A 21,695-nucleotide genomic window follows, 5' to 3' on the forward strand; every position below is an offset into this window, starting at 1 on the left:
TTCCTTCCCTCTGTCCCCTTGTCATCTCCCCTGTCATCTCCCCTGTCCTCTCCCCTTGTCATCTCCCCTGTCCTCTCCCCTTGTCATCTCCCCTGTCCTCTCCCCTTGTCATCTCCCCTGTCCTCTCCCCTTGTCCTCTCCCCTGTCCTCTCCCCTTGTCCTCTGCCCTGTCCTCTCCCCTTGTCATCTCCCTGTCCTCTCCCCTTGTCATCTCCCCTGTCCTCTCCTTGTCATCTCCCCTGTCCTCTCCCCTTGTCCTCTCCCCTGTCCTCTCCCCTTGTCATCTCCCCTGTCCTCTCCCCTTGTCATCTCCCCTGTCCTCTCCCCTTGTCCTCTCCCCTGTCCTCTCCCCTTGTCATCTCCCCTGTCCTCTCCCCTTGTCCTCTCCCCTGTCCTCTCCCCTTGTCATCTCCTCTGTCCTCTCCCCTTGTCATCTCCCCTGTCCTCTCCCTTGTCCCCTCCCCTGTCCTCTCCCTTGTCCTCTCCCCTGTCCTCTCCCCTTGTCATCTCCCCTGTCCTCTCCCTTGTCATCTCCCCTGTCCTCTCCCCTTGTCCTCTCCCCTGTCCTCTCCCCTTGTCATCTCCCCTGTCCTCTCCCCTTGTCCTCTCCCTGTCCTCTCCCCTTGTCATCTCCTCTGTCCTCTCCCCTTGTCATCTCCCCTGTCCTCTCCCCTTGTCCCCTCCCTGTCCTCTCTCCCCTTGTCATCTCCCCTGTCCTCTCCCCTTGTCCCCTCCCCTCCTCGTCACCTGTGATTGGGGCCTCTATATCTAGCATGGTCCTCTCCTTCCTGCCCCCACCCACCCTCCCACCCCACTCCCCCTCACCGTCACCTGTGACTGGGGCCTCTATATCCAGGATGGTCCTCTCCTTCCTCTCCTCTCCTCACCCTCCCTCCCACTCCCCCTCCCTCCTCACCTGTGACTGGGGCCTCTATATCCAGGATGGTCCTCTCCTTCCTCTCCACTCTCCCTCCCCCCACCCTCCCTCCGCACTCCCCCTCATCTTCACCTGTGATTGGGGCCTCTATATCCAGCATGGTCCTCTCCTTCCTCCCCCACCCTCCCTCCCCCACTCCCCCTCATCGTCACCTGTGATTGGGGCCTCTATATCTAACATGGTCCTCTCCTTCCTCCCCCCACCCTCCCCACTCCCCCATTGTCACCTGTGGCAGAGGCCTCTATAGCCAGGATGGTCTTCTCCTTCCTCTCCTCACCCTCCTCCCCACTCCCCTCCCTCTTCACCTGTGACTGGGGCCTCTATATCCAGGATGGTCCTCTCCTTCCTCTCCACTCTCCTCTCCTCACCCTCCCTCCCCACTCCCCCTCCCTCTTCACCTGTGACTGGGGCCTCTATATCCAGCATGGTCCTCTCCTTCCTCTCCACTCTCCTCTCCTCACCCTCCCTCCCCACTCCCCTCCCTCTTCACCTGTGACTGGGGCCTCTATATCCAGCATGGTCCTCTCCTTCCTCTCCACTCTCCTCTCCTCACCCTCCCTCCCCACTCCCCCTCCCTCCTCACCTGTGACTGGGGCCTCTATATCCAGCATGGTCCTCTCCTGGCGCAGGATGGCGGCTCCCTCATTGATGATACGTAGGGCCACCACCTCCTCCAGACGACCCTCCTTGGTGAGGTGGGCTTTTAGCAGGTCTACTCTGGGCTTCCCCTCACAGTCAAACACCTCCTTCATGGAGAGCCTGTGGCTCAGGGGGAAGGGGACCGCTAGGAAGAGGAGAGGAATGGGAGAAGGAGGAAAGAGGAGAGGGAGAAAGATGGAAAGAGAAATGGGGGAGAGATAGGGATGGAGAGAAATAGATGGTGATGGAGAGAGATATGGATGAGAGATGGGGATGGAGAGAGAGATGGGGGAGAGATGGGATGGAGAGAGAGATGAGGTTAGTTGGGGATGGAGAGAGAGATGGGGAGATGGGGATGGAGAGAGAGATGGGGGAGAGATGGGGGTGGAGAGAGAGATGGGGAGAGATGGGATGGAGAGAGAGATGAGGTTAGTTGGGGATGGAGAGAGAGATGGGGGAGAGATGGGATGGAGAGAGATGAGAGGTTAGTTGGGGATGGAGAGAGAGATGGGGGAGAGATGGGGATGGAGAGAGAGATGAGGTTAGTTGGGGATGGAGAGAGAGATGGGGGAGAGATGGGATGGAGAGAGAGATGAGGTTAGTTGGGGATGGAGAGAGAGATGGGGAGATGGGGATGGAGAGAGAGATGGGGGAGAGATGGGGAGAGATGGGGATTGGAGAGAGAGATGGGGGTGGAGAGAGATGGGGGAGAGATGGGGATGGAGGGAGAGATGGGGGAGAGATGGGGGTGGAGAGAGAGATGGGGGAGAGATGGGGATGGAGGGAGAGATGGGATGGAGAGAGAGATGGGGGAGAGATGGGGATGGAGGGAGAGATGGGGTGGAGAGAGAGATGGGGGAGAGATGGGGATGGAGAGAGAGATGGGATGGAGAGAGAGATGGGGAAAGTTGGGGATGGAGACAGAGATGGGGGAGAGATGGGATGGAGAGAGAGATGAGGTTAGTTGGGGATGGAGAGAGAGATGGGGGAGAGATGGGATGGAGAGAGAGATGAGGTTAGTTGGGGATGGAGAGAGAGATGGGGGAGATGGGGATGGAGAGAGAGATGGGGGAGAGATGGGGGTGGAGAGAGAGATGGGGGAGAGATGGGGATGGAGAGAGAGATGGGGGAGAGATGGGGTGGAGAGAGAGATGGGGGAGAGATGGGGATGGAGGGAGAGATGAGGTTAGTTGGGGATGGAGAGAGAGATGGGGGAGAGATGGGATGGAGAGAGAGATGAGGTTAGTTGGGGATGGAGAGAGAGATGGGGAGATGGGGATGGAGAGAGAGATGGGGGAGAGATGGGGAGAGATGGGGATTGGAGAGAGAGATGGGGGTGGAGAGAGAGATGGGGGAGAGATGGGGATGGAGGGAGAGATGGGGAGAGATGGGGGTGGAGAGAGAGATGGGGAGAGATGGGGATGGAGGGAGAGATGGGATGGAGAGAGATGGGGAGAGATGGGGATGGAGGGAGAGATGGGGTGGAGAGAGAGATGGGGGAGAGATGGGGATGGAGAGAGAGATGGGATGGAGAGAGAGATGGGGAAAGTTGGGGATGGAGACAGAGATGGGGAGAGATGGGATGGAGAGAGAGATGAGGTTAGTTGGGGATGGAGAGAGAGATGGGGGAGAGATGGGATGGAGAGAGAGATGAGGTTAGTTGGGGATGGAGAGAGAGATGGGGGAGATGGGGATGGAGAGAGAGATGGGGGAGAGATGGGGGTGGAGAGAGAGATGGGGGAGAGATGGGGATGGAGAGAGAGATGGGGAGAGATGGGGTGGAGAGAGAGATGGGGGAGAGATGGGGATGGAGGGAGAGATGAGGTTAGTTGGGGATGGAGAGAGAGATGGGGGAGAGATGGGGATGGAGAGAGAGATGAGGTTAGTTGGGGATGGAGAGAGAGATGGGGAGAGATGGGATGGAGAGAGAGATGAGGTTAGTTGGGGATGGAGAGAGAGATGGGGAGATGGGGATGGAGAGAGAGATGGGGGAGAGATGGGGTGGAGAGAGAGATGGGGGAGAGATGGGGTGGAGAGAGAGATGGGGGAGAGATGGGGATGGAGAGAGAGATGGGGGAGAGATGGGGGTGGAGAGAGAGATGGAGGAGAGATGGGGATGGAGGGAGAGATGGGGTGGAGAGAGAGATGGGGGAGAGATGGGGATGGAGGGAGAGATGGGGGAGAGATGGGGGTGGAGAGAGAGATGGGGAGAGATGGGGATGGAGGGAGAGATGGGATGGAGAGAGAGATGGGGGAGAGATGGGGATGGAGGGAGAGATGGGGTGGAGAGAGAGATGGGGAGAGATGGGGATGGAGGGAGAGATGGGATGGAGAGAGAGATGGGGGAGAGATGGGGATGGAGGGAGAGATGGGATGGAGAGAGAGATGGGATGGAGAGAGAGATGGGGAAAGTTGGGGATGGAGACAGAGATGGGGTGGAGAGAGAGATGGGGAGAGATGGGAGAGAGATGGGGATGGAGAGAGAGATGGGGAGAGATGGGGATGGAGAGAGAGATGGGATGGAGAGAGAGATGGGGAGAGATGGGGATGGAGAGAGAGATGGGGATGGGGAGAGATGGGGATGGAGAGAGAGATGGGGAGAGATGGGGATGGAGAGAGAGATGGGGATGGGGGAGAGATGGGGAGAGATGGGGATGGAGAGAGAGATGGGATGGAGAGAGAGATGGGGAGAGATTGGGGAGAGATGGGGGAGAGATGGGGATGGAGAGAGATGGGATGGAGAGAGAGATGGGGGAGAGATGGGGATGGAGGGAGAGATGGGATGGAGAGAGAGATGGGGGAGAGATGGGGGTGGAGAGAGAGATGGGGGAGAGATGGGGATGGAGGGAGAGATGGGATGGAGAGAGAGATGGGGGAGAGATGGGGATGGAGGGAGAGATGGGGTGGAGAGAGAGATGGGGGAGAGATGGGGATGGAGGGAGAGATGGGATGGAGAGAGAGATGGGGGAGAGATGGGGATGGAGGGAGAGATGGGATGGAGAGAGAGATGGGGAAAGTTGGGGATGGAGACAGAGATGGGGTGGAGAGAGAGATGGGGAGAGATGGGAGAGAGATGGGGATGGAGAGAGAGATGGGGAGAGATGGGGATGGAGAGAGAGATGGGATGGAGAGAGAGATGGGGAGAGATGGGGATGGAGAGAGAGATGGGGATGGGGAGAGATGGGGATGGAGAGAGAGATGGGGAGAGATGGGGATGGAGAGAGAGATGGGGATGGGGGAGAGATGGGGAGAGATGGGGATGGAGAGAGAGATGGGATGGAGAGAGAGATGGGGAGAGATTGGGGAGAGATGGGGAGAGATGGGGATGGAGAGAGAGATGGGATGGAGAGAGAGATGGGGTAGAGAGATATGGGGATGGAAAGAGAGATGGGGAGACAGGGCGACAGGGTGAGAAAAAGGAGAGAGAAATGTCATTCACATCATATACTGTACTGGACGCAGCAGGATACAGGGAAACTACTTAATCTATCTATCTATCTATCTATATATACAGTGAGGGAAAAAAGTATTTGATCCCCTGCTGATTTTGTACGTTTGGCCACTGACAAAGAAATGATCGGTCTATAATTTCAATGGTAGGTTTATTTGAACAGTGAGAGACAGAATAGCAACAAACAAATCCTGAAAAACGCATGTCAAAAATGTTATAAATTGATTTGCATTTCATTGAGGGAAATAGGTATTTGACCCCTCTGCAAAACATGACTTAGTACTTGGTGGCAAAACCCATGTTGGCAATCACAGAGTTCAGACGTTTCTTGTAGTTGGCCACCAGGTTTGCACACATCTCAGGAGGGATTTTGTCCCACTCCTCTTTGCAGATCTTCTCCAAGTCATTAAGGTTTTGAGGCTGACGTTTGGCAACTCGAACCTTCAGCTCCCTCCACAGATTTTCTATGGGATTAAGGTCTGGAGACTGGCTAGGCCCCTCCAGGACCTTAATGTGCTTCTTCTTGAGCCACTCCTTTGTTGTCTTGGCCGTGTGTTTTGGGTCATTGTCATGCTGGAATACCCATCCACGACCCATTTTCAATGCCCTGGCTGAGGGAAGGAGGTTCTCACCCAAGATTTGACGGTACATGGCCCCGTCCATCGTCCCTTTGATGCAGTGAAGTTGTCCTGTCCCCTTAGCAGAAAAACACCCCCTAAGCATAATGTTTCCACCTCCATGTTTGACGGTGGGGATGGTGTTCTTGGGGTCATGGGCAGCATTCCTCCTCCTCCAAACACGGCGAGTTGAGTTGATGCCAAATAACTCCATTTTGGTCTCATCTGACAACAACACTTTCACCCAGTTGTCCTCTGAATCATTCAGATGTTCATTGGCAAACTTCAGACAGGCATGTATATGTGCTTTCTTGAGCAGGGGGACCTTGCGGGCGCTGCAGGATTTCAGTCCTTCACGGCGTAGTGTGTTACCAACTGTTTTCTTGCTGACTATGGTCCCAGCTGCCTTGAGATCATTGACAAGATCCTCCCGTGTAGTTCTGGGCCAGTTCCTCAGCATTCTCATGATCATTGCAACTCCACGAGGTGAGATCTTGCATGGAGCCCCAGGCCGAGGGAGATTGACAGTTACAGAACCTTACAGATAATTGTATGTGTTTGGTACTGAGATGAGGTAGTCATTCAAAAATCATGTTAAACACCAGTATTGCACACTGAGTCCATGCAACGTATTATGTGACTTGTTAAGCACATTTTTTATGTTGAACTTGAATACTTATTGACTCAAGTCATTTCAGCTTTAAATTTTGCATTCATTTGTACACAATTCTAAAAAACATAATTCCACTTTATGGGGTATTGTGTGTAGGCCATCTTTTAGTATTTCTTATTTAATATTTCTTATTTCTTTAGTGTTGTTGCATTTTCGAGAAGTAAGCATTTCATTGGACGATGTGTACCATGCGTATCCCATATATACAACTAGTAAAAGTTTAAACTTGAATGTACTGTCTGTGTTATAGGTGGCCTAACAGGCTTTATTTCAGCATAGCTATGGCTGAGTTGTCGGTTTGCACTTTGCAGCCGTGTTTCTCTTACATAATGAAGGCCCTTAGGGCACTGCTGGAGATGACTGGTGAGGAGAGTGATAAAGCAAGAGCTCCCAGCTGCACGTAAGGACACACACACACAGCCGCAAAGGCAAAAGCCCATACACACACTGAGACACGAACACACATACAGTTGAAGTAGGAAGTTTACATACACTTAGGTTGGAGTCATTAAAACTTGTTTTTCAACCACTTCACACATTTCTTGATAACAAACTATAGTTTTGGCAAGTCGGTTAGGACATCTACTTTGTGCATGACACAAGTAATTGAAATACAGATTATTTCACTTATAATTCACTGTATCACAATTCCAGTGGGTCAGAAGTTTACATAAGACTGTGCCTTTAAACAGCTTGGAAAATTCCAGAAAATTACATCATGGCTTTATCAAATCAAATCAAAATGTATTTGTCAAGTGCGCCGAATACAACAGGTGTAGACCTTACAGTGAAATGCTTACTTACAGGCTCTAAACAATAGTGCAAAAAAAAGGTATTGTCACGCCTTGGTCATAGTGTTTTGTGTTTTCGTTTATTTTGGTCAGGCCAGGGTGTGACATGGGTTTATGTGTTGTGTTTCGTATTGGGGTTTTATAGGATTTGGAATTGCGAATGATTAGGGGTGTGTCTAGTTAGGCTTGGCTGCCTGAGGTGGTTCTCAATCAGAGTCAGGTGATTCTCGTTGTCTCGGATTGGGAACCGTATTTAGGTAGCCTGGGTTTCACTTTGTATTTCGTGGGTGATTGTTCCTGTCTCTGTGTAGTGTTCACCAGATAGGCTGTAATAGGTTTCACGTTCCGTTTTGTTGTTTTGCATTTGTATAGTTTTTTCATGTATCGCGATCCTTCATTAAAGATCATGAATAACCACCACGCTGCATTTCGGTCCTCTCTTTCAACAAACGAAGAACGCCGTTACAGAATCACCCACCACACACGGACCGAGTGGCGTGGTTACAGGCAGCGACAGCAGGAGCAAAAGGAGGCACTTACGAGAGCTGAGAGACGCTGTTATGAGGACGTTATGGACAGCAGAAGCATGGAGTATACGACGTGGGATGAAATAGACAGGTGGGCGGTCGACCCAGAGAGAGTGCCGGAGCCCGCCTGGGATTCGCTAGAGCAGTGCGAAGAGGGCTATAGGAGAATGGAGTTGGAGAGGCAATCACGACGGCGCAGAAGGAAGCCCGAAAAGCAACCCCAAAAATGTATTGGGGGGGGCTCAGAGGGAGAGTGGCTGAGTCAGGAGATAGACCTGAGCCAACTCTCCTTGTTTATCGTGAGGAGCCAAGGAGGAGACCAGAACCAGAGCCGGTGTTAGAGGTGAGCGAAGCAGAGACTGTGAAGGAGTTAATGGGGAAAGTGGAGTGGAGAGTAATGAGGGAGTTGCTAGCTTGGTGCTATAGATACGATATTCGTCCGACGGATCGTGTCGGGGATTTGATAGCACCTGAGTTAGCGCTCCATACTCGTCCTGAGGTGCGTGTTAGTCGGCTGGTGAAGTTGGTGCCAGCCTCACGCACCAGGACTCCTGTGCACATCCCTAGCCTTGCACGTCCTGTGCCAACACTGCTCTCAAGATCTCCAGTACGCCTTCACGGTCTAGCCCATCCTGTGCCACCTCCACACTCCAGTCCTCCGGTGGCAGCTCCCCGCACCAGGCTTCCTGTGCGTGTCCTCGGCCCAGTACCACCAGTGCCAGCACCACGCATCAGGCCTACAGTGCGCATCGCCTCTACAGCGCTGCCGGAGTCTCCCGCCTGTTCAGCGCTTCCAGAGCCTTCCTCCTCTACAGCGCTGCCGGAGCCTCCCGCCTGTTCAGCGCAGCCAGAGCCTGTCTCCTCTCCTGCGCTGCCGGAGTCTCCCGCCTGTTCAGCGCTTCCAGAGCCTTCCTCCTCTACAGCGCTGCCGGAGTCTCCCGCCTGTTCAGCGCAGCCAGAGCCTGTCTCCTCTCCTGCGCTGCCGGAGTCTCCCGCCTGTTCAGCGCTTCCAGAGCCTTCCTCCTCTACAGCGCTGCCGGAGTCTCCCGCCTGTTCAGCGCTTCCAGAGCCTTCCGCCTCTACAGCGCTGCCGGAGCCTCCTGCCTGTTCGGAACAGCCTGAGCTGCCAGTCTGCAGGGAGCTGTCAGTCTGCAAGGTGCTGTCAGTCTGCATGAAGCAGCCAGAGCTGTCAGTCTGCAAAGAGCTGTCAGTCTGCAAAGAGCTGCCAGTCTGCAAGGAGCTGACAGCCTGCATGGAGCTGCCAGAGCTGTCAGTCTGCAAGGAGCTGTCAGTCTGCATAGAGCAGCTAGATCCGCCAGTCAGCCATGATCTTCTAGATCTGCCAGTCAACCAGTCTCTTCCAGATCTGCCAGTCAACCAGTCTCTTCCAGATCTGCCAGTCAACCAGTCTCTTCCAGATCTGCCAGTCAACCAGTCTCTTCCAGATCTGCTAGTCAACCAGAATCTTCCAGATCCGCCAGCCAGCCAGGATCTACCGGAGCCTACTACCTGCCTGAGCTTCATCTCAGTACTGGGCTTCCTCTCAGTACTGGGCTTCCTCTCAGTACTGGGCTTTCTCTCAGTACTGGGCTTCCCCTCAGTTCCGGGCTGCCCCTCAGTCCCGAGCTGCCCCTCAGTCCCGAGCTGCCCCTCAGTCCCGAGCTGCCCCTCAGCCCCGAGCTTCCCCTCAGTCCCGAGCTGCCCCTCAGTCCCGAGCTGCCCCTCAGTCCCGAGATGCCCCTCAGTCACGAGCTGCTCCTCAGTTCTGTGGGGTTCTGGGTGAGGACTATTAGGCCATGGTCAGCGGCGAGGGTGGAATAACCCAGGACGCGAAGGGGAGGAACTATGACTTTAATGGAGTGGGGTCCACGTCCCGAGCTGCCACCATGGACAGACGCCCACCCGGACCCTCCCTATGGTTTTGAGGTGCGTCCGGGAGTCCGCACCTTAGGGGGGGGGGTTCTGTCACGCCTTGGTCATAGTGTTTTGTGTTTTCGTTTATTTTGGTCAGGCCAGGGTGTGACATGGGTTTATGTGTAGTGTTTCGTATTGGGTTTTATAGGATTTGGGATTGCGAATGATTAGGGGTGTGTCTAGTTAGGCTTGGCTGCCTGAGGCGGTTCTCAATCAGAGTCAGGTGATTCTCGTTGTCTCGGATTGGGAACCGTATTTAGGTAGCCTGGGTTTCACTTTGTATTTCGTGGGTGATTGTTCCTGTCTCTGTGTAGTGTTCACCAGATAGGCTGTAATAGGTTTCACGTTCCGTTTTGTTGTTTTGCATTTGTATAGTTTTTTCATGTATCGCGATCCTTCATTAAAGATCATGAATAACCACCACGCTGCATTTCGGTCCTCTCTTTCAACAAACAAAGAACGCCGTTACAGGTGTGTGTGTGTGTGTGTGTGTGTGTGTAAAGAAATAAAACAACAGTAAAAAGACATTTGAAAATAACAGTAGCAAGGCTATACAGACACCTGTTAGTCAGGCTTATTGAGGTAGTATGTACTGTACATGTAGGTTAAGGTGACTATTTTTTTATTTTTTTTATTTTTTATTTCACCTTTATTTAACCAGGTAGGCTAGTTGAGAACACCTTTATTTAACCAGGTAGGCTAGTTGAGAACACCTTTATTTAACCAGGTAGGCTAGTTGAGAACACCTTTATTTAACCAGGTAGGCTAGATGAGAACACCTTTATTTAACCAGGTAGGCTAGTTGAGAACAAGTTCTCATTTACAACTGCGACCTGGCCAAGATAAAGCATAGCAGTGTGAACAGACAACACAGAGTTACACGTGGAGTAAACAATTAACAAGTCAATAACACAGTTGAAAAAATGAAAAAAAGAGAGTCTATATGCATTGTGTGCAAAAGGCATGAGGAGGTAGGCGAATAATTACAATTTAGCAGATTAACACTGGAGTGATAAATGATCAGATGGTCATGTACAGGTAGAGATACTGGTGTGCAAAAGAGCAGAAAAGTAAATAAATAAAAACAGTATGGGGATGAGGTAGGTAAAAATGGGTGGGCTATTTGCCGATAGACTATGTACAGCTGCAGCGATCGGTTAGCTGCTCAGATAGCTGATGTTTGAAGTTGGTGAGGGAGATAAAAGTCTCCAACTTCAGCGATTTTTGCAATTCGTTCCAGTCACAGGCAGCAGAGAACTGGAACGAAAGGCGGCCAAATGAGGTGTTGGCTTTAGGGATGATCAGTGAGATATACCTGCTGGAGCGCGTGCTACGGGTGGGTGTTGCCATCGTGACCAGTGAACTGAGATAAGGCGGAGCTTTACCTAGCATGGACTTGTAGATCACCTGGAGCCAGTGGGTCTGGCGACGAATATGTAGCGAGGGCCAGCCGACTAGAGCATACAGGTCGCAGTGGTGGGTGGTATAAGGTGCTTTAGTGACAAAACGGATGGCACTGTGATAAACTGCATCCAGTTTGCTGAGTAGAGTGTTGGAAGCGATTTTGTAGATGACATCGCCGAAGTCGAGGATCGGTAGGATAGTCAGTTTTACTAGGGTAAGTTTGGCGGCGTGAGTGAAGGAGGCTTTGTTGCGGAATAGAAAGCCGACTCTAGATTTGATTTTCGATTGGAGATGTTTGATATGAGTCTGGAAGGAGAGCATATATGATGAACAGAGAGTAGCAGTAGCGTAAAAAGGAGGAGTTGGCGGGTGGTGGGACACAATGCAGATAGCCCGGTTAGCCAATGTGCGGGAGCACTGGTTCGTTGGGCCAATTGAGATAGTATGTACATGGATATATAGTTAAAGTGACTATGCATATAAGATAAACAAAGAGTAGCAGCAGCATAAAAGAGGGGTTGAGTGGGGGGGCACACAATGTAAATAGTCTGGGTAGCCATTTGATTACCTGTTCAGAAGCCTTATGGCTTGGGGGTTTAAACTTTTGAGAAGCCTTTTGTCCTAGACTTGGCACTCTGGTACCACTTGCCATGCAGTAATAGAGAGAACTGTCTATGACTGGGGTGGCTGGGGTCTTTGACCATTTTTAGGGCCTTCCTCTGACACCGCCTGGTGTAGAGGTCCTGGATGGCAGGCAGCTTTACCCCAGTGATGTATTGGGACATTCGCGCTACCCTCTGTAGTGCCTTGCGGTCAGAGGCAGAGCAATTGCCGTACCAGGCAGTGATGCAACCGGTCAGGATGCTCTCGATGTTGCAGCTGTAGAACCTTTTGAGGATCTGAGGACCCATGCCAAATCTGTTTAGTTTCCTGAGGGGGAATAGGCTTTGTCGTGCCCTCTTCACGACTGTCTTGGTGTGCTTGGACCATTCTAGTTTGTTATTGATGTGGACACCAAGGAATTAGAAGCTCTCAACTTGCTACACTACAGCCCCATCGATGAGAATGGGGACGTGCTCGGTCCTCCTTTTCCTGTAGTCCACAATCATCTCCTTACTCTTGGTTACGTTGAGGGATAGGTTGTTATTTTGGCACCACCCGGCCAGGTCTCTGACCTCCTCCCTATAGGCTGTCTCGTCCACCATAGTCCCTGTGCCCAAGAAAACAAAAGCAACCAGCCTAAATTACTACAGACCCGTAGCACTCACGTCTGTAGCCATGAAGTGCTTTGAAAGGCTGGTAATGGCTCACATCAAGACCATTATCCCAGAAACCCTAGACCCACTACAATTTGCATACCACCCAAACAGATCCACAGATGATGCAATCTCTATTGCACTCCACACTGCCGTTTCACACCTGGACAAAAGGAACACCTATGTGAGAATGCTATTCAGTGACTACAGCTCAGCGTTCAACACCATAGTACCCTCAAACCTCATCACTAAGCTAAGGAACCTGGGACAAAACACCTCCCTCTGCAACTGGGTCCTGGACTTCCTGACGGGTCACCCCCAGGAGGTGAGGGTAGGTAGCAACACTTTAGAAGCTTCTGATAGGCTAATTGACATCACTTTAGTGATGGAGGTGTACCTGTGGATGTATTTCAAGGCCTACCTTCAAACCCAGTGCCTCTTTGCTTGACATCATGGGAAATTTTAAAGAAATCAACCAAGACCTCAGAAAAAAAATTGTAGACCTCCACAAGTCTGGTTCATCCTTGGGAGCAATTTCAAAATGCTTGAAGGTACCACGTTCATCTGTACAAACAATAGTAAGCAAGTATAAACACCATGGGACCACGCAGCCGTCATAGTCCTCAGGAAGGAGACGCGTTCTGTCTCCTAGAGATGAACGTACTTTGGTGCGAAAAGTGCAAATCAATCCCAGAACAACAGCAAAGAACCTTGTGAAGATACTGGAGGAAACAGGTACAAAGTATCTATATCCACAGTAAAATGAGTCCTACAGTATATCGACATAACCTGAAAGGCCGCTCAGCAAGGAAGAAGCCACTGCTCCAAAACCTTAACTTGTGACCCACTGGGAATGTGATGAAAGAAATAAAAGATGAATATAATAATTATCTACTATCATTCTGATGATCCTAACTGACCTAAGACAGGGAATTTTTATTAGGATTAAATGTCAGGAATTTTGAAAAACTGAGTTTAAATGTATTTGGCTAAGTGTATGTAAACTTCCAACTTCAACTGTACATCCACGTATGCACACACATACACAAACAAAGAAATACAGAGACAGAAATACACACATACAGATAAAGTTGCGGCAACACAGAAACACACTGGTGCGCGAACGGACACACACACAGATAAACACACACAAACACACACACACACACATAAACACACACACATAAACAAACACACACACACATAAACACACACACATAAACAAACACACACACACACAAACACACACACACACACACACATAAAGGTAATGTTCTGCAGAATCTACAGAGCCTCATGAAGCCCCACCAGTGCTAACACAGATAATGGCCTAGATCAGGAAAGTAGGCCTTCTGCTCACTCTCTCTCTTTTTTTTTCTTTCTTTCTTTCCGTCTTTCTCTCTCTGTTTCTTTCTGCCTTCTATCCATCACCCTCTAACTGTCCGCTACTACCTCCTGACTGCCCCTATCACCTAAACCGTAAATCAGGCTAATTCATCACACACACACACACACACACGGACGCACACGTGCACACACACACACCATCACTTCAGGCTCCGCAGCCCCCAACTAGTCATGTGTCTCTGAGGTTTTGGGAGTATTCCACACTGTCAGAGTAGCCCACTGAGCTAAAGGGCTAACCAGGTCAGGTTACTGCTCCAGATCCACTACGGTAGGACTAGCTATACAGGGAACTAACCCACACTGTTCTTTTACCAATACAAGGAATGTCCTGTCCAATGCACTGCCCTAGTTCCACCACCAAACTACTCTAACCCACTATGGTATGGTATGGTTTGAGGGTGTGTGAGAGTATGTGCAAGTGAAAATATGTGTGTGTGTGTGTGTGTGTGTGTGTGTGTGTGTGTGTGTGTGTGTGTGTGTGTGTGTGTGTGTGTGTGTGTGTGTGTGTGTGAGACTGTGATTGTGAGGGAAGAGGGGAGGAGAGGAGAGGAGAGGAGAGGAGAGGAGAGGAGAGGAGAGGAGAGGAGAGGAGAGGAGAGGAGAGGAGAGGAGAGGAGAGGAGAGGAGAGGAGAGGAGAGGAGACATTTCACAATTCCTGACATTAAATCCTAGTAAAAATTCCCTGTCTTAGGTCAGTTAGGATCACTACTTGATTTTAAGAATGTGAAATGTCAGAATAGTAGAGAGAATGATTTATTTCAGCTTTTATTTTTTTCATCACATTCCCAGTGGGTCAGAAGTTTACATACACTCAATTAGTATTTGGTAGCATTGCCTTTAAATTGTTTAACTTGGGTCAAAAGTTTTGGTTAGCCTTCTGCAAGCTTCCCATAATAAGTTGGGTGAATTTTGTCCATTCCTCCTATCAGAGCTGGTGTACTGAGTCAGGTTTTTAGGCCTCCTTACTCAGACACGATTTTTCAGTTATGCCCACAAATGTTCTATGGTATTGAGGTCAGGGCTTTGTGATGGCCACTCCAATACCTTGACTTTGTTGTCCTTAAGCTATTTTGCCACAACCTTGGAAGTATTCTTGGGGTCATTGTCCATTTAGAAGACCCATTTGCGACCAAGCTTTAACTGATGTCTTGAGATGTTGCTTCAATATATCCACATAATTTTCCTACCTGATGATGCCATCTATTTTGTGAAGTGCATCAGTCCCTCCTGCAACAAAGCACCCCCACAACATGATGCTGCCACCCCCGTACTTCACGGTTGGGATGGTGTTCTTTGACTTGCAAGCCTCCTCCTTTTTCCTCCAAACATAACGATGGTCATTATGGCCAAACAGTTATTTTTTGTGTCATCAGACCAGAGGACATTTCTCCAAAAAGTACGATCTTTGTCCCCATGTGCAGTTGCAAACCGTAGTCTGGCTTTTTTATGGCGGTTTTGGAGCAGTGGCTTCTTCCTTGCGGAGCGGCCTTTCAGGTCATGTCGATATAGGACTCGTTTTACCCCTCATGCCTTATCAGCCTGCTACTGTATATGTACAGACAGTTGAAAAACACTAAAGTGTCTTTTATCAACACTTCTGCTGTAGTTAGACCTGACAGCTCTGAATTTGCCATTGGTTCAAAAAACCATCGCTGCGTTTCCCCGTGGCATCTTGGTATGTGTTGTTGACTGCGTGTGAGGAACCTGTTTCTGTCTCAATATGTTGGCCTCTGCAAGACCTCGTGGAGAATGATACAACACATCTCAGGAGATCTGCTCATCCTACAGCCTGTCACTGCATAAATAAATGAGAGGGAGGAATTGAGTGATGAAAGAATGGGAGCACGGAACGAGAGGAGTGAGAGAGTGCAAAATAAGAAGGGGGAGGGGTGTGATAGTGCACATGCTTATGTGTGTGTGTGTGTGTGTGTGTGTACATGCATGTCTTTATGTCTATGTGTGTGTGTTCATGCCTCCACAATCTCTGACCCAGATCAGCTAGCAGCCTAGCACAGATCCATGGGTCTTTGAAGGTGTGTGTGTGCATGCTTCACACATGAAGGACCATCAGCGTACATATGCTCACACACACACACGTACACACACACACACACACACTGACAGAAACAACGGTCCGTCCCCTAACAGCATGTCCTCATTAGACAATCTCTCTCTCTCTCTACCTCCTTTCCTTTCTCTCTCCGCCTCTCTCTCTGTACCTCTCTCCCTCCTTCTCTCCCTCACTGCATACTCTAAAGGGCTATAAATACTCTGTCCTGCCATAGTATGCACAGAACTAAGAGAAAACTGTCAACGTGTGACCTACCTCACTACGGGCACCACACACATGAATATTAACTGTACACAAACTCACTCACACACACACATACACACACACACACACAAACTAACTGTACACACACTCACTCACACACACTCACTCACACACACACACAAATACTAACTGTACACACAGTCACTCACTCACACACAAACACACACAAATACTAACTGTACACACACTCACTCACTCACTCACTCACACACACAAACTCACACACACACACACACACAAATATTAACTGTACACACACTCACTCACACACACACACAAATACTAACTGTACACACACTCACTCACTCACTCACACACACACACACACACACACGCACACACACACACACACACACACACACACACACAAATGCTAACTGTACACACACTCACTCACACACACAAGTACTAACTGTACACACACACACACACACAAACAAATACTAACTGTACAAAAACTCACACACACACACACACACAAATACTAACTGTACACACACTCACACACACACACACAAATACTAACTGTACACACACACACACACACACAAATACTAACTGTACACACACACAAACACACACACACACACTCAATCACACACACACACAAATACTAACTGTACACACACTCTCTCAAACACACACACACACACACACAAATATCAATACTGTTGGGTTGTACTTTGAAATACTTGCTATACTAGAAGTTAATGGTTATATGTAGGAAGAATGTAAATGGTGGGGTCAAGGGAGGGTGGAGAAGAAGTATGGGTCTGGAAAGTTACTAAGTGAAGTCTCTGATAAGGTTGGATATCTGTGGATTAGTGAGGAATGAGGGCCGAGGTTAAATCAGATGAAGGGAGAGGGAACAGTTTTATAACCCACATCCCTTAACTTTCTGCCTAGCAACACAGAGACAGTGTTTAGACGTGCAAGCAGGAGACTCCTCCTAAAGGAGGGTATAAATACTGATGCTGGTTGGAACATGTCTTGTCTTATTCAGATGTTTGACCCATTGGGTGAATTAACTTAGTTTGAGCTTTGACTAGTTGTCTGTTAGTTTTTCACTGTGTTTGTCAGAACCTAGCAATACTAACTGTACACACACTCTCTCACCCCCCTCCCCCACACACACACACGCACGCACACACACACACACACACACACACATTAATAGTAACTGTACACACACTCTCTCACACACACACACACAAGTACTGACTGTACACACACTCACTCACACACACATGAATACTAACTGTACACAAACTCACTCACACACACACACACACACACACACACACGAATATTAACTATACACACACTCACTCACACACACATGAATACTAACTGTACACACACTCTCTCACACACACACACACACACACACACACACACACACACACACACACACACATGAATATTAACTATACACACACTCACACACACACACACACACACACACGAATATTAACTATACACACACTCACATACAGATTCACACACACACACACACACACAGGGCACAAGGTGCCCCAAGCCATGCCAGGAGTGGTGTGTGTATGTGTGTGTGCATGCATGCTTGCATTCCTGAATTAAAAATCCTTTCATCCTTCCTTCTTGCCTCCTTCCATCCTTCCTTCCTACCTCAATACTGATCACTGATCTGACAGTGCTGAACAGGTTAAATAGCTCAGCAAAATTGTGGTTAATCCAATCCCATCTATCTTTATTTATTGCATATAATGTACGATATGTGAACCATTCAGACAAGACCTCTTTGCAGAGTAAGTCTGCGGAATGGAGAGATCTCTGATGATTGCTTCTATTCTCTGACTGGTATGCCTGAATGAAAGGTTCAACCACTTAGCCTGAAAACGCTCTAATGTAATACCTGATAGCCTATCAACTTGAGGAGATTGCGTGAGTCACTAGAGAAATAAAAGACAGCTGGGTTAGTAGCAACTTTCCTCAGAAAGTGGACCATGAGGAGAGCACTAGTATGGCCATGGATAGTCACAACGTTTTGATTAACGTTACATGCAAGGCATGTGAGGAAAGGTGATTTGGGCTCTTCCTCAATAGTCTTCCCTCCATTCCTTGTGTCCTAACCTCCGGTCCTTTCCCTGCAAACTCTAAATGTCAATAGGCAGGCCAAACCGAGGGCTTTGATGATAGTTGATTAGTTTAATCAAATATGTGTGTTAGTGCTGGGCTGGAACAAAATCCGGCACATTGTGTGGTTCACCAGGATTGAAGATCACAAGTCTTTCACATAAAATCTGGTGAGAACGGTTTGCAAATCTGAGCCATTAGATTGGTTAAAGTCCATAGGATCAGAAGATCCTATTGGTCCTGGGAGATTCTGTCTGTCCATTAGCCTACATCATACAATCCTCCATCTCTTTCTCTCTCTCCTCATCTACTTCAACTCCTCAATGTACCTGTCACATACACTCTTTCCTCTCCTGCCTCTCACCTAGCGAGCACTCCGTCCCGGTTCAGTTCCTCCATTCATCTGCCGTTGTGCTCTCTCTCTTCCAAATCGTCCTGATCCCTCTATCCTATCCCACGCTCTCCTAGTCCATCTACAGTAGCCTACACACACCCATTTCTGGATGTAACAAAGCTACCGTCTGGACTCCCTCACCTTTCATAGGCCTACTGTAGAAAAACTGCACTCATTTAACTAAAGGCCTTTATATACGCTCTCTTGGCTCCCTCCTCTCATCTGAAATGTTCTCTCTCACTGTGATGTGTCTCTCTCCTCTAGGCTACATTCTATTCTCACAGTGGCATTGAGCTAGATTATGTGTGTATGGGTTTGCATACTGCTGTTCAGTTTACTATTACAGATGAGCACTATAGCACACTGCCCAGCTGCGTTCCAACACGTACGGGCACGCGCGGCGCACGTGCACATACACTCAGCCAAACGCGCCCCACACGGAAAACCCGGGCTTTCCCGACCGAGTGTCAATCTGTCCCGCGTCCCCCTTTATTCCCACTCCAGAAACCGGTGATAATCTCCCAGTTATGCATCGTCGCATGTGACTACGTGTGAACAGTCCACACACTGCCAGGGTTGTTGTGACCCCGATAAACATGACAATCTGTGCAGATACTGTGTACTAAGGCTCGCTGAACCTCGTCTGATGCCGCCAACGCGTAAAAGCTGCTCTTCATAAACACATGAAATATTCCATAATCTAATGATGCAATAAAAGCATGATATACTGCTTTAATGAACGCAATAGGCTACATACAATATGCTGATACGCAACTAAGCATTCCGAAACTCCATTTTGTCTCTCATTTGGCTCTCAGTAAGACAGAATGATCCGGGGAGGCAAATACAAATAGAATAGTGAGGAAAGTGAGACCTTACGCGCACAAATTGTGCAGATGCACATAATTTCTTTAGGCATAATGTAGCATGAGGGAGAAACGTTAATAACGCGACATATGCAGTATATTACGTTTCAAACCCACAAAAATAAGAACACAACCATAGGTGCAGGATGAATGACATTATGAGCTACCATATTAAATCCATATATGGAACCGAATCTAGTCTCTTCTACCTCGCAAGTTGTATCCTAAAAACAATTAAACGAATAAATTGCCTGGCGGTGTGAGTCAAATTTGCATAAAAATACATCTAGACATCGACAACGTAGACCAGGCTGTAGAGCTCTCACAGCAGTTAACAGTTAACGTCATGGCTATGAACACTCCGATAACGCCTCCGCAAGGGACCTCACTAAAAATGGTTCAGGGATGGATAAATGGCAAGTCCCAAAACATATCCTCTATTCACATCGTCACTTCCACGGATCCATTTCTTAACTCGTGACACCTACCCATTTCATCAACATCTAATAGCCTACATACAGGCCTTAGACCCGTAAATTAAGCAAAACAGACAATGTAACCAATTATAATTGTACCTTTGAGTCTTCCTTTCGCTGTCATCGTCAAACTGCCAGAAATTTTTCATTGGAAAGAGATGCTATTCTCACTCTCTCTCTCCCTCTCTCTCTCACACACACACACACTCTCTCTCTCTCGTGCGCGCGCTCTCTCTCGCTGGTGGGTACATGTAGGCCTACTTCAGAATACCACAAGGCACCCGGCGAATAAAGCGAGCTCATGCAGCATCACCATGTCACTCAGTGCGCGCGGAGAGACATTCCCCATAATAAGAAATAAATGGGTATTTCCTCATAGTGCACAGGTCGTAGCACCTTCTCGGTATTCAGAACCTAAAACATAATTGCTGAGGACTCAACGGGGTGGCAGTGTCAATCATCAAACACTGGCATCCATAGCTCGACTATGTTGCTGTTTCATCGGTGACTCAACATCCAATATCCTTAAGAGTGTTTTGTTTTATTATTGGGGGATAAATTAAAAGGGGTGAGAAAGGGGGATACACACACACATGCAATCACATATCGACATGATTGCAGCCATGTTTGCAGCCAATGCAAAGCCAATGATCCAAAACAATAACGCATAAGCATCATTATATAATTGTGCGTACTTTTAACCGGCCGATCGTCGGAGTTCATGCTCGCACCGCTGTCGGACATCCTCGGGGGCTTCTGTCAGGGGCCAACCAAATGTATCTGGTCCTCGGGCAGACGTCGAGAATGTTTGCAGTTGCGGGGTGCGTTTGCTGCAGTAGCATCCCTCGGTGTCGCCGTAATCTTTCAAACGGGGCTGCTGGGGAGGTCTGCGGCGGGTCTCTGGGGAAATAATGAGCGGATACCTGTCTTCTGGGGCATGCTGGGGAACCGTGTGGCCTGGATGAAGGTGTGAAGAGGCCTGGAGCGTACTGGGCTGCCTCTCTTCGCAGGACTCCCTCAGTGCGCTCTGTGGTGCGGCGACACCCCGGAATGGCGAAAGGAGGAACTCCCACGCACACACTCTGCCTCATATAGGGACTGCCTCATACCGCCATCCGGTGGAGGTTCTAATGCGGGGCTTCCCCCTTTCGTCCTACGAACCAACCCCCTGATATTATGTTATTACCGGTGTGTGAATGTATGAATGTGTGTGTGTGTGTGTGTGTGTGTGTGTGTGAGTGTGCGTGTGTGTGTGTTCATAACAATAGGCTAATACTTATATATTTATTTTATTATAGGGGATCTGTCCCTATTGGGGATCTGCCTCAGAGCTCAGAGGAGAGCATATTCATTATTGTGGGAGCATCACACATCTATAAAGGGCATCACGTTTAGGGTATAGGCTACATATGCCTACCAATAAATACACAAATACAATGCCCACCTGCAGTGGTATGTCTGATTTCTTTTTTGTGAGAATGCACACTGGGTACAGGTTACTGCAAGCAGCCCTCTGTATACAGCGGCAGATATTTTCTTTCCATAACATTAGGTGAAGATCCAGCACAAATAGTAATAGCCTCTCTGTCCCCTGGGCGACATAAGTGCACTACACTCGTCCTCTATATGAACATTTATGGCACAAGCGGTAGTGCCTGGTAGTGCACACCCTGTCTTCTTCTTTAAACCTGGTTTAGGGTAGTGGGGTGTAGAGATGCAATATCAACTGAAGCGCAATAAATGAACAGCATATAATGCACGTGAGTAAGTACAGAGTATAAACATGAATGAGAGCAGCATGATCTTATTTTCATTACCGTCATTATTAGTCTGCTTTCCAAATAGACCAAGGTCTATTATGTTTCATGTGAAAAGTCATTCAAGTGAAGTCA

The 21,695-nt window shown here is 48.9% G+C and overlaps 1 protein-coding gene across 4 annotated transcripts in view; it reads right to left on the minus strand.

The window, feature by feature from the left end:
• LOC115118654 (protein phosphatase 3 catalytic subunit alpha-like) overlaps positions 1-20,868 on the minus strand; it is a 41,951-nt gene extending 21,083 nt beyond the window's left edge. For 2 of the 4 annotated variants that reach the window (XM_065019842.1, XM_065019840.1), the window contains exons 1-2: positions 20,499-20,868; positions 1,521-1,721 (exon numbers count right to left, since the gene is read on the minus strand). In XM_065019842.1, coding sequence (XP_064875914.1) covers positions 1,521-1,721; positions 20,499-20,547 — 250 coding nt within the window. In that variant the 5' untranslated portion in view covers positions 20,548-20,868. Of the gene's footprint in view, positions 1-1,335; positions 1,365-1,520; positions 1,722-19,902; positions 20,037-20,498 lie in introns of those variants that run through there. The other 2 variants (XM_065019841.1, XM_065019843.1) reach the window with 2 other exon arrangements.
• Positions 20,869-21,695: the final 827 nt, after the last annotated feature.

The sequence above is a fragment of the Oncorhynchus nerka genome, linkage group LG6 (genome assembly GCF_034236695.1).
Source record: "Oncorhynchus nerka isolate Pitt River linkage group LG6, Oner_Uvic_2.0, whole genome shotgun sequence".
Taxonomy (NCBI): Eukaryota; Metazoa; Chordata; class Actinopteri; order Salmoniformes; family Salmonidae; genus Oncorhynchus; species Oncorhynchus nerka.